At 40.1% G+C, this 14,299-nt stretch overlaps 1 protein-coding gene across 5 annotated transcripts in view; it reads right to left on the reverse strand.

Annotated features, from left to right (window-relative positions):
* Positions 1-37: 37 nt before the first annotated feature.
* Positions 38-14,299, reverse strand: part of LOC134742104 (protein sidekick) — a 70,575-nt gene continuing 56,313 nt past the window's right edge. For 3 of the 5 annotated variants that reach the window (XM_063675052.1, XM_063675051.1, XM_063675050.1), the window contains 9 exons: positions 14,019-14,215; positions 12,976-13,172; positions 12,551-12,790; positions 11,089-11,226; positions 10,370-10,577; positions 7,786-8,064; positions 6,542-6,862; positions 5,248-5,543; positions 3,100-4,579 (listed from right to left, as the gene is read on the reverse strand). In XM_063675052.1, coding sequence (XP_063531122.1) covers positions 4,337-4,579; positions 5,248-5,543; positions 6,542-6,862; positions 7,786-8,064; positions 10,370-10,577; positions 11,089-11,226; positions 12,551-12,790; positions 12,976-13,172; positions 14,019-14,215 — 2,119 coding nt within the window. In that variant the 3' untranslated portion in view covers positions 3,100-4,336. Of the gene's footprint in view, positions 4,580-5,158; positions 5,544-6,541; positions 6,863-7,785; positions 8,065-10,369; positions 10,578-11,088; positions 11,227-12,550; positions 12,791-12,975; positions 13,173-14,018; positions 14,216-14,299 lie in introns of all 5 variants that reach the window. The other 2 variants (XM_063675049.1, XR_010127921.1) reach the window with 2 other exon arrangements.

Consider the following 14,299-nt stretch of genomic DNA (forward strand, 5'->3'; position numbering starts at 1 on the left):
GACATCAGATTTAAATGAAATGACGAAAACAAAAATGTTTTATGCTACAATTCTGTATTGTTACAAAGTAAACATCCAAATATTGAAAGTCACAAATAAGGGAATTTTCGCCCAAATAATGGCACCTGATATATTTTGTATGGCAATTACTTAAAAGAATAATACAGTTCTCTCTACCTTTTAGTGCCATTACTATCCACAAGTATAGGTGTCCGCAGGAGAGTTGAGGTGAATGAGTACCAACCAGTACCAATAGCAACAACACACAAACAGATGAACCGATTTTGGTTAAACATGTCTAAGAACCACCACTATAAAACCTGCTTTTAAACAAATAAAACCGCATTAAAATCGGTTCACCCGTTTAAGAGCTACAGTGCCACAGAAAGATACACACACAGACGCACACACACACACACTCACATAGCGGTCAAACTTATGACACGCCTCTTTTTGCGTCGGAATGAACTGGTGGCAGAACATTGCAGTAATTCTCCCTATTGAAGGAACTTTTGAACTTGAAAGCATAGGTACGAAAAAAGAACACTCATTTCAAAAATCTCGTAATTACATGACAATCATGTTGTTGTGTGCGTGACCTCAACTCTGATGCCAATACGTATAGCAGCGTTTGCATTGCATACGTAGTTTATCAATCAACATTTCATAATCATAAAAACTTTACAATCTAATAAAGCTGTAAAAAACCTAAAACTGGTCCATTGATCAATTAAATTATGTTACCAAAATGTAATCATTAAAAAGTGGAAAAACCATAATATAAAAGTGCATCTTACTCCAGTATATGTATATCACTAACAATGCTGTATTATTTGTATAAGTGAATTTTACACTAGGTAATTAACTTTAATTTAAATGCCTACAATGTAATAGTCAAAAAGTATATTGAAAATTATATTACAATAGATCACAGTTATTTTAACAAAATTGTGCCTAGTCTTCAAGCTTGTTCTTAAATTAAATGCATGCCGCCTTATTTATATGGATAATACTAATTTTATTTACATAAATCGGAGTTACACTTCTAAAATTATCAGTCGATTTTATTACAATTTCTTTGCTCCATATAAAAACGTTAAGAAATTAACCTAAATTATGTCTCAATACCTACCTTATAACATAAATTACTATTTCAACTTTTCGATCAATACTGTTCATTATATTAAAGAGGATATAATAGGATAGAGCGGTACTGTCATAGTAAATTTTGTAACCACAGTAAATTCACTGCCATCTATCAACACACTTTAAAACTAAAAATGAAGATTTATAAAAATACGATAAAATGTATTTAAATAGGGATAAATGATTTTTTTTTATTTGCATTAATCATTTTTATGATGTTGACCCATGTTTATTCACTGATATGCGTTAAAATTGACAAATAACAAACGAAACCGTCAACGCCCTCTAAACGAGAGTAGGCCAAAGGTAGTGGCGCAATCTGATCGAGAATCAAATTTTCGTGATTTTCGAGGCACGTTTTTTCCTTAGACTGTATCCATCTATTACGGAGTTATATCTATCTTTGATTATATTCAAGGCATAAGCAAGGATGTAAATAGGTAGAATGAAATGAACTATTAAATGAATGAATACACAAATATTGATTTGTCACTCGTTAGATTCAGTTACGCCAGCTTTTAAAGCATCAACTTATACATATATCAATGGGGTTTACAAATCATTTTATTAACTGGCTAAAATAATATAGGTACATAGAGCAAAGGTCGCAGCTCTTGTGTTATAGTATAGCCGTTCGTTTTGTAGCTGGCCCCGAACGGCTAATCCTTTGTCCAATTCTTAAGTAAAACTGCACGTGCTACCTGCTAAGAAAAACAGCGTAAGTGCGCTCTCCGATAACGCGCCTTTGTTACGCATCTCGATGACACATTTTAGACTGGTTCTATAGCGTTCGACTCGCCGGCACTCAGTAACCGTAGAGGGACCACACAAGAAATCGCAAATTATTTTTCCATTTGTTCATTTGGAATCTAATTCAATAACCGATTAAAGTGACCGAGCCATTTTTAGGGTTCCGTACCCAAAGGGTAAAAACGGGACCCTATTACTAAGACTTTGCTGTCCGTCTGTCTGTCACTAGGCTTGTATCTCATGAACCGTGATAGACAGTTGAAATTTTCACAGATGATTTATTTCTGTTGCCGCTATAACAACTAATACTAAAAAGTACGGAACCCTCGGTGGGCGAGTCCGACTCGCACTTGGCCGGTTGTTTATGCAGGTAAGTAGCACGTGCGGTTTCACTTACAATAAACAAAAAGTTATCCCTTAGGGGCCAGCTTGAAAGCTAACTACTATACCCACCTAAGACTCCTGAGCTACAAGTAGTTGGACTAAGCTGAAGCGAGGCTAACACTGTTGCTGCATATCCTCATAAGTGTCCGTGTACTTGTACAAGTACAAATTAAATTCGAGTTTTGAACTCATATAGAAATAAAAGAAAGTTCCAAATTCAAAAGCGCCAAAATTGCCCTGGGTCTTACGAGGAGGAATTCGTGGTGCGAGCTTATGAACCAGCAACCGCCATAACCGTAAGTAAATACTTAAAATGATTACGTAACCTTACGTATAATATCGATTATTGATTTATTATTGAAACAAATATGCCCATCCAAGGGTAGGTATTGGTTTTGTGGGATTATGTGACTTAATTTAATAATATATTTTTTTATTATTACATGTATAACTATGAATTAAAGTAACTTTTGTTTGAATGTAAGTACATACGATTTTTGGAGTGAATTCAGCTGTCATTAAAGTCGTGTCATATTGTGGTTTTATAAATATTTTGTATGTGCAATAGGAATAAATTGAGAAAATTTTAATATTCTACTTTTTTATGGCTATGAGTCTGTCCACGCAGATAACCGACACCGTAGGTAATGTACTAATGATTGGTACAGTCAGTAAAATATATTTTTAGTAAGAAATCCACAATAGGAATATTATAAAGGACAGTCATAAACGTTTACTAAATAGTCCTTCGATTACTGAACTAAATTAAAGCTAATAGTTTAAATGTGCTGCGTCGGTTGTGTGGGTTGACTTGACAGACTCTTACTTTTAAGGTGGTTCGATTTCCATACAAAAAACAGTTCCATTTTATTAAGTCATTTTACACTATTACTACATAAATATGTGCGCATCTATCTACTTTCGAATATTCGTTTGCGCTAAATTGATCGCAAAAAAAACGTTATATTTTTTAACAATGTAACACCAAAATAACGTTTTTTTTTTTGTGATTTTTGTATAAAACAAAGTTTTACTATCAATTCAGAGCAAATGAATAATCGAAACTAGATAGATGCGCATATATTTATGTAGTAATAGTATAATAGTGTGTAATGACTTAATACAACGCCGCAATTGTTTTTTGCATGGAAAGCGAACCACCTTAAGCTGTATGTTGCGACGTTAACTCCACTCACGACTACATAATTATATTTGTGTATTCGTGTCTAGATTTATAAAATCACACAACAATTAGGTCTTTATTATTAACATCGTAATTAATCAAATTATTTTGATATAACGAGATCTCTAAAATTTTGCTATTAATATAACATATTGGTCGTTCTAATATTAGTAATATTTCAAGTAATCTATCATATATATTTAAAAGTAAGAACACATACGTTCATTTTTAGGGTTCCGTACGCAAAGGGTAAAACGGGACTAAGACTCCGCTGTCCGTCTGTCTGTATGTCACCAGGCTGTATCTCATCAACCGTGATAGCTAGACTGTTGAAATTTTCACAGATGATGTATTTCTGTTGCCGCTATAACAAAAGTACGGAACCCTCGGTGGGCGAGTCCGACTCGCACTTGTCCGGTTTTTCTAGTATAGTCAGCTGCAATATAGCTAGGCAGATAACGTGGTAAAAACAATCTAGACAAATCTACTATCTACTTTGTTTATATAATTTTTAGCAGGTTATTCTGCGTAACTACTTTTCCTGCTGTGCATGCAGATCTAGTGAGAAAACACCTATTCAATACCAACATTATCAACGAAAGACGTTATTTATAATCAAAGAACACTCGCATATTATCATTCGCACTCACGCGTCTAGTACATCTAAAAGTAAGAAGGCGCTCGAGTTAGGTCACTAGATCTGTCGATAACAAATTTATTTAACAGCTAACATTTCTAAAGCTTACTTTATAACTGATATGTACATTGGGAATTAATTACATAAGTAAATATATACATAATTGGGAATGGGCAGTGACCGTTACATTATATGTGTAGAGTGGGCGCAGAGTCGAGCTGGTCGCACGACCGCCGTCATACGAAGGAGGAGAAGCCGGGCAGCGGCGCCCTGGAGCGCGCCATGTTGTTCATGACGATCTGGCCGCCGTTGAGGCTCACCACGGCGCTGCCCTCGGGCTCCGAGTCCGTGTAGCTGGAGTAGTTGCGCACGGGCCGCTGCCGCTTCCACGACTGCCGGAGCGTGTCGTTCACGTTCGCGTAGTGGTTCACGAACGAGTGCGGCTCCGATCTAACGCTTTCGTTATCGCTCTCGGAATTCTGCATGGAGAAATAAGGACGATGTATTAATGCTGGGCTGGGTGTTTAGGGCAGGTTCACATTGGGCTCAGTTTGCGGCTATTTTTAACGTACGTCAGTGGCGTATAATTTGCCGTAGTGTCAAGGGTCTCTTCTATTCTTTATAGTTTTAGATGCCAAATGCTTTGATTTAAGCGGAAAACTATACCTAAACCTAATGTGAACGTGCGCAGTTGAAATACGTCAACGTCGAGTTCCGAAAGTCTAATTCAGTTTGTAATTTATTTAAAGCCAATCTAGTTATCGTTTTAGAAAATGAAGTGTGAGCTATTTAATTAAAAATAATTTTTAATAAAATATATGTAACATTCATCAAAATATTCTTCACAAATACGTCAAATTAAACAATTAAACATACCACATACCAAGATCTAAATAGCGGAAACGAAGGGGACTCGGCTTCGAAATATACAAAGTGGAATAAAAAACTGGTGAATCTAACACAACGATGTACTCGTTGCACAGTACACTGCGATTGCGACCAACTATTAACAGTGCTCAATAAAAGCGTGACGAAAAAAGCTAGAGATTCATATTTACCATCACGATTCCCGACGCGGGTATGCAAAAATAAAGCGTTTAGTCACACGTGTGGGTATTCAAACGACGCTTATTTTAATGGTGATCACCTGTGAGTCGGAGGAGCTCATCTCGGAGGGCTTCTCGGTGAGCGAGGAGTCGTCGGGGTTCTCGTCGTACGCGCGCAGGCTCTCCTCGTCGCTGTGGTAGGCCACGGAGGCGGGCGAGGGCCGCGGCGGCGACTTGCCCAGCTGCGGCGCCTGCTTGCGGCGCAGCGTGCCCGCGCCTGCGCCCAGCGCCGTCGACGTGGCCGAGTTGGCGCGCGAGCGGTACAGGTCCAGCGCCAGCGACCCGCGCTCCTCCGTCGACCCCGCCAGCGACTCCTCCAGAGTCTTCTGCGCTTCTTCTGCGAGGACATAAACAAAACCAGCTTTACCAAGAGGCTTTACCGATACCGATTGACCGTTTTGATTGAGACGTTTTCGACCCACATGGACATAATGTGTACATAGATCGACGCGAGTACGAGTAGATAAAAGTTGTAAGTACACAAATGATTCGGTCAAGTTATGTTAACGTACTATGATACCTTTGGGTATGGTGCATTACGCATACTAGCGTACGTATTTCAGCGTAGCCGGACATATTTAATGCTAAAAGGGGGGGGGGGGTCAGGAGTAGGGGTGCTTAAAGCACCATACCCAAAGGTATCACACTACATTCATTTCAAGCTGACTATAATTTGTTTTTCAAAAAACACATTAGACCGAATCAAAACAGCTAAAGTATAGTGTGAACTAAGGCTAGGTTCACACGGCAACTTCCTGCACGTTTTTCCACGTATTCGATTTTAAACGTACAACCAGTCGGGTGTTCACACGGTAGATTTTCATGCGTTTAATAACCGTTTTCACGCCGAATAGCGACAGTTTTCACGCAGTAGTCGCAGTGGGCGTCGTCTGAGATGGCGCTTCATCGTACTTTTATATTGGTATCGATGGCGACAAAGATTTTGCCGCCGACAAAACAGAAGATGTACATCCCATAAATAAAGAATCAGTGCGTAATAAAACGTTTGAAAATGTATACGCACAACTTACTCTAGTACTATAGACGCATTCGGTTGCTATTCGATAAAAAACGTATAACATCGTGCCGTGTGAATGAAACAGAACTATACTACACGCCACTGCAAACCGAATACGTTAAAGTTTATTCGATTTGCTTGACAAGTCCGTTGAGTATCCGTTTAAACGTATAAAGAATGTACGTTTTTCTGCAGTACAAACGCCGTGTGAATGGTTCTATGAACAAAGTATGCGCCACTATTTATCCGTTAAGACGTATACTGCAAAAAAACGTGGAGGACAATGCCGTGTGAACGAAGTCTGAGGGTCCACTCACTTTTGTATTTGTAGCTCTTGCTCTTCACGCAGAGTATGGCTATCACCATAATAATGATGACCACAGAGGCGGCCGCCAACGCCACCACGAACCACGTGCGGCGATAGACCGGCGGGTACTGCAGATACCCGTACTCCAAGTATAGCTTCGACGGTGTCACTATGACTTTCTCGTTGTACGCCGGGTTGCTGATTCCGTACATGTTGTAGGCTATCACTCGGAAATTGTAGGCAGTGGAGGGTAGCAGACTTTGATATGATATCGTGAATTCTTCTAACATTCCGTTGCTGGTTCTTGTGATCGTTTCCCATCTCGTATCATCTGAAATTTAGTCAGATTTATATCACCTTAATTTGGGTTGATAAAGCACTGAAAGGCTATGTACATTTTATAGGCTGTGTGCAAAGTTATACAGTCTAATGTGTGAAGAGGTAGGTACACTAGAAACTTACAGGCCTGCCATGTTTCCTTGGCTGCAGCAAAAAATAAAATCGTAAATGAAAATAAATAATTTTTCTACGACTTTAATGGTTAAATTAAGACTTTATATACCAAACTGTAATCGCATACTTTTTACTAAGCGCTCCCGATTCACCTATAATAACTTCTCAATAAACGCTTTAGTCAACTGTAATGAATTCAACCAATCAAGTGTCGCCAAATGATAGAACACAATATATCAACGCGCTACTATTTAATGAATACATAGTACGTTGATGTCTTCTTATCTACTGTAAAATACTTACTTAATTTTGTTTAATTATTTAGGTTTTATAGTAGAAAAAGTATTACTTTAGTTGGCTCGTAGAAAAATTATTGTATACAAGTGATATAATCAAGCTTTTTAATCTCGTACCTTACTTAGGCCACTCAGCAATAAACACTGTACTCAACTGAAAAACTATTATATCACGGATTGTATAAAATATTTTATTTTATTTTATTTTATTCAGAAACCAAACAGTCATATAAACATATCAAAAATGTGATACAAAAGATGTACCGCAACAAAAGAAAAGTACAACAAAAAAAGACCTGGAGGTTCATAAATTATACATTATGTTAACTGAAATAAATACAATTTTAAGTAATGAATATCTATATCAGATAAAATATAGGAATATTCTTGTAAATGTGTCACAAAAGGAACTAAATTTAAGTACGCGCTTATAATAAAAGGTAAATGTATAAGCAGCACGAAATCGCTCGCATCAGTGTGTGTGTGTGTGTGTGTGTGGACGTACCTTTCTTCCTCGCCTCAATGTAATATCCCAGCAGCGGTCCGCGGCCCGAGACGGCGTTGGTCCAGGCGAGGTGCAGCGCGGCGGGCAGCGGCGCCAGCTGCAGCGCGCGCGGCGTGGCGGGCGAGCCGGGCTGCGGGCCCGTGCGCGCGCGAGCCTCGCCCGCCGGGCCCGCGCCCAGCGTCACCGCGCGCACCGAGAACCGGTACTCCACCTCCTCCTCCAGCCCGCCCACGGCGAGGCGACGCTCGCTAACCTTCTGCTTCACTTGCTTGCTCAATTCTTCAAAGATTAACAAAAAGTTTGGCTTTTCTAAGGGTCTCGCTTCGCAACTTAATGTTTTATTTGCAAATATAGGTAGTACATACAGTGATGCATGCGTGATGCTTTAGGCATTAAGTCCGCCATTTGTACTTTATTTGTTATGTTGTGCAATAAAGTTCGAAATAAATAAACATAAATATTACAAATATATAATTGAGCTCAGCATTTTAGGTGTGAAGAGGACCGATCGTATCCGGAACACCACGCTGCGCGCAAAAACCCGCATTGCTGAAGTCGGTGAGAAGACTGCTAGGCTCAAATGGGACTGGGCCGGTCACGTCTGCCGCATGCATCCAGACAGATGGCCTAGCATAGCTACCAAATGGATGCCAGAAGAGGGGCGCGGACCCGGCAGGCCCAGACGGAGATGGCGGGACGACCTAGACACCTTTCTTAACAACTGGCCGGAGGAGGTACTATATCGGGAGTCGTGGAAGACAAGGGGAGAGGCCTTTGCCCAGCAGTGGGACACCATAATAGGCTAGTAAAAAAATAATAATTACAAATACGCGAACGTCTTGACAGATTCCATTTAAAATCGATTTAGAAACATTAACATCGTTACATTTATTTCCTAACCCTTTACCAGGCTGAGGGATAATATGTTTCCAACATAGTATTTCGTTTACCATAGTCAGGTTTTGAGGTTTTAACTCCGAATCTGCTACAAAACATTATATTGGTCCCTGAAATAGTTATTTGTGCAACAAGAGAGGAAAGTTGGTTTTTCTTGCGAGTGTTTATTTTGAGTCCCGAGAAAGCGAAAGATTCTAAGGTAGAATCTTGAGCGTAGCGAGGGACTCAAAAACACGAGATGTAAAATAACTTTGCTCTCGTGTTGCACACATAATTTTTCACCTCAGTAGTGAGAACATATTAAAGGTAAAAATGTATTTCGAATTACACAGAATAAACAGAAAAAAAAAAGTATTATAATATGTACGATACGATAAGATACGATACGAGACAAGACCGGACCGGACCGGACCGGACCGGACCGGACGGTACCGTACCGTACCGTACCGTACCGTACCGTACCGTACCATAAAAAAAATGTAATAAAAGTATGAAGTTCATGGCCTTCACTAAATTAAAAAGCTACATTGTTTCACTCCCTGGAGTGAGGAAAGTCGCACTTTCCTCACTCCAGGGAGTGACAAAAGTAGGCTTGTTCGAGCTGCTGAGGTGAAAATATGATTTACAACACGTTTCTAAATCAAATAACGGATGACTTACGTTAAACCGGCCCGGGGCGTCCGACACTTCGTTTTCTATGACGGGTGATCGGTGAACGCGTGATGCTTTTTATAGAAGACGAAGTGTCGGACGCTCCGGCCCGGCCCCGGGCCGGACTAAGGTAACGTGACTCATCCTTAATGTATCTTTGGCAGCCATTTGAATTTCCGAACACTACTTAATTTCCGCGAATTAAAAGCAGATGTCAGAGTAATTTTTGATATTTTCTAGATTTTGTGTGTTGTAAGTTTATGCAATCTTATACTTTACTAAATATCACGTTTTGTAATATGACCAGAATTAGGATGTGGGATGACACTATCCCATTGCCTTGTTAGAGTTTCATTTCATTTCATTTTCATTTATTTATTCACAAACAATATTTACATCGCATTGGAAATTATACATTAAAATAGACTAACACAAAAAAAATACACAATAACATACAAGGAATAAACAAAGGAGTTCGACTATGTGGGTGCTATTCCGCCCATAGCCCGGTCAATTCACTTATCGTATCATACTATGTAGGAGACATATATCTCTTAGCCTGGTAAAGAATATAATTACACTTAAGTGAATATGTTCATTACTCAGACAGGCAATGGGATTACCGTATCCCACATTTTATTTCTGGTTACAGGAACATGTTATTATCCGACTATTGTCAATACCAGTCCGTACAAGACGTTCCATACGGTTGCAAATCTATATAATACGCTTCTTAACCCCTCGTATGCTTATTAGACACAGATCCGTGCGTTGGAATTTGAAATCTATTGTTTTAATGTCAAGGTCACTTTCAATTATCAAATTTGACAGGCAGTATACGAGGGGTTAAGACGCGCGTGTTCTTCGCGGCCTGGTAAAGGGTTAAACAGTTTAAACTAGCTTAATTGTCACAAGTTATTATGTACTACAGCTGCAGAGAAATGGTACCCCTGCAAACCCTGCATAGAAGTTTGTATGCAGGTGTTTTGTATTACGTTTTTGAAGTATATAATAAAAAAATACCAAATCCACTTACGTTCGTCCTGCTCGATGGTTTCATAAGTGACTAGATACGACTGTATAAGACCGTTCCGACGATACGGTGCTTCCCAGGAAACGACCAGACTGTTCATCGTGATGTCAGTGAAGGAGATGTTACGCGGCGCCGTCGGCAAGCCTTGGTGCGTTCGTACGAGGATAGAGCTGGAACGCGGCCCGTCGCCGGCAGGGTTGAATGCAAGCACCTGTTAGAAATTACGTCATGATAACCCTCTGGAAAAGGCCCCTACAAACAACAACATAAATAAATTGATTTTTATCTGCAACAATTTATTGAATGAAAAAAGGGTTGGTATGATATGATAACACTAAATCGCAAGGTAGCAGAAAGGGTTGGGCCGTTATGTCTGTTATTTTTCGGCAATGACAGCTAAGTGACACTGACAGTTGACATCGTTTTTTTCTATCTCATCAATTAAATCACGTGCACAGGCATTAGTGCCTGATCTGCTATTAAATTTCACAAACGTCATCTCGGTCACTTAAAAAAATATATTTAATAAATAATACGAAATAAAAATAAAAGAGCTGCATTTCCGTGATCGTTATGACGAATACTATCGGATAAAAATATAATTTGCCTATCTTCAAAAAACTTTACCTACCCAATTTAATACGTTCACAAATGCAGATACTGGTAGATTTGTTCAGCTCGGCACATATGGCGCGCGTGATCTAAAGTATTGAGGAAATTACCTGAATACGATACTGCGTGAACTTATCGAGGAAGACTAGAGAATGAGATGTGGCGGTTGCAGCTACGACCTCTATCTCTTCCTCGGCTTTGCGGCCCGGCTCAGCCTCTTCGGGAGACTCGGTCATTAAGTAGAAGATCTGGTAAAGAAAAACGTAAATAAACAAATGCTATTAAGAAAAACCGGCCAAGTGCGAGTCGGACTCGCGTTCCAAGGGTTCCGTACATTACACAATTTTTAACAATGCATTTTTTTATGTGAAACGTGAGTGAATTGTCTTTAAAAAACCCGTAGGGGTCGGATCAAAAACCAAGTAATTAAGTCCGACTCACGCTTGACTGCACATTTCTAATAGGTTTTCCTGTCATTTATAGGTAAAGAACTATTTTTTGTATTTTTTTTCAAAATTTTAGACTCAGTAGTTTATGAGATAAAGGGGGGAATGGTCATTTTTTGCCTATTTTCTTGAATAACTTCTAAACTGTTTATCTTAAAATTATAAAAATATATATATTTGGGATACTCACAATAAGCTATTTCATTTGATATGTAACACGATATAGTTTGAAAAACTTTATTTTTTAATTTTCTCATTTACCCAACAAAAGTGGCTCCCATTTTAAAAATTAATTTGTTTACGACACATGTCCATTTTTGGGTCACAAACTTACATACGTGTACCAAATTTCAACTTAATTGGTCCAGTAGTTTCGGAGAAAATAGGCTGTGACAGACAGACAGACAGACGCAAGAGTGATCCTATAAGGGTTCCGTTTTTTCCTATTGTGGTACGGAACCCTAAAAAAGTAAATAAACAAGCGACTTGTCAATATTACATCCTTATTGGATTTCATGTGATCTACGGTTGTCTTCATTAGAATTAGGTAAATGTATTGACAGGCTAGCCCAGTAATAAAGTAGCAATGATCTTTGTGCATACAAGCATAGAGTAACTTATACTAGAGCGTTACTATCATAGTAAATTTTGTAACCCCAGTAAATTAACTGCCATCTGTCGACACACTTTAAAACTAAAAATAAATATTTATAAAAATACGATAAAATATATTTAAATATGGATAAATGATTTTTTTATTTGCATTAATTATTTTTATATGATTTTGACCCATGTTCTTTCACTGGTATGCGTTAAAATTATAAATAACAAACGAAACAGTCAACGCCCTCTATACGAGTGTAGGCCAAAACTAGTGGCGCCATCTGATCGAGAATCAAATTTTCGTGATTTTCGAGGCACGTTTTTTCCTTAGACTGTATCCATCTATTACGGAGTTATATCTATCTTTGATACAAGTGTGTATGCAGGGGTGACCAGCTAATAGCTTTGCTGACCGTACGCAAACCAGACTGTGCGGGAACTGGGCGGTATATGCACTAACAATCCGTTTCCTGGAAGTCCCAATTATTATTTTATCGATGTGTTGTGTGTAAGTATGTATTACCTTGTACCCTAGCAGGTCGCCGTTCTGCTGGGCGAGCAGCGGCGGCTGCCAGGCGAGCGCCACCTCGGTGGGCGACAGCGGCTCGGCGCTCACGTCCCGCGGCGGCGCGGTGGGCACGGCCTCGCCCACCCACACCACCGCCGGCGTGCCGCTAGGGCCCAAGCCCTGCGAGTTCACCGCGCACACGCTGATCTCGTAGTTCCGGTCCACTGCCAGATCCGTTAGAACTACTTCTTCGCTCTGGAAGTCATCAATAAACATTTGGTCACCATAATTAACAAGCCACAAAGCGACTGGACGAGGCCAAAGCATTACTAACTGACTCCGCGAGAGGTAAGGATATAAAGAATGACATGCAACTGGGTATTATAGGTCCCACTTCTCTCTTTTACCTTAAAACTTTGTTTGACAAACGCCAAAGTTACCTTAATGCCGGGTACTTCTTGTTTCATAGTGTGATGTAGAGGCGTGGGGAAGTCCGTAAGGGGCTGATAGTAGACCCGGTAGCCGCCGGTCTGCGTGTCGCCGCTCCAGTATTGGTCGGTGAGCGGAGTCCATTGCACTCGAACGCTACTAGGCGTTATCGGGACCACGTGGAGTTTTTCTATGGCTTTGCTTGGGGCTGTAAATAACGCAAACGAGCGAGTCAGTGCACTGGGTTTTAGACCAGCACGATATCGAAAACATCCTGAAAAGTGAGAAATCGATTTTCTTGCATGTATGTATTTCAACGCAAGAGGCTCATAAAAGTGTACATCTGGAGTATAGCACTATACGGAAGCGAAACGTGGACAATGAGGCAACGTGATAGGGAAAGGCTGGAGGCTTTTGAGATGTGGTGCTGGCGTCGAATGGCAAAGGTCAGTTGGACGGAGAAGAAAACAAATGAAGAGGTTTTACGCATGGTAGGAGAGAAGAGGAGTTTGTTGAGAACCATAGAAAATAGAAGAGGAAAGATGCTTGGACACCTGCTACGACACGACGAATTTATCAAGAACATAATTGAAGGGAGAGTTGAGGCAAGGAGGCGGAGGGGCAGACCAAGGAGAACATACATAGATCAAGTAAAGGAAAAACTCAACGTCGTGTCGTATCAGGCTGTCAAGGAGAAGGCAGAGGACCGACACTTATGGAAATCGCTCCACCGACAAGAGTATAACTCTTAAATATATGATGATGTATTTCAATAATCTTAACGCGAAAATAACATCTGTAAAATGATGTAGTTTGTTAAATATACAATTGATATTTATTTTGATTATCTTTTCTGACCCGATATCAAGTCGATGAGAAACGAGGGGATAATACACAAAATCCGCATATTCTCGTGAACGGTTCCAGTAGCGTTGCTATAGCGACTGGGCCCGATGTCATTGGTGGCGCGAATGTGTAACAGCCCTTCCACGGTGTGGTACATCGCGAACAGGTCAATTTAGTTCGAACGAAGACATTCCCATATTATACAGACCTGCAGGCAAAGTGCGAACGGTTTCAGTAGCGTTACTGTAGCGACTGGGCCCGATGTCGTTGGTGGCCCGTATACGGAACTGATAAGCCGTGTAAGGCTTCAGCCCTTCAACGGTGTAGGACGTCGCAAACGGGTCCACGCGCTCGGGGATCGTCTGCCATGTGGCGCCTTCTTCTTTTTGTTGTACTGTGTAATAGCTGTAACAAACAATGTTATTGTCACCCTCGTAATATCAGTCGAAAGATGCCCACTGCTGCACAAAGAATCAAATATCTACAATG

Source organism: Cydia strobilella, chromosome 6 (assembly GCF_947568885.1).
Source record: "Cydia strobilella chromosome 6, ilCydStro3.1, whole genome shotgun sequence".
Taxonomy (NCBI): domain Eukaryota; kingdom Metazoa; phylum Arthropoda; class Insecta; order Lepidoptera; family Tortricidae; genus Cydia; species Cydia strobilella.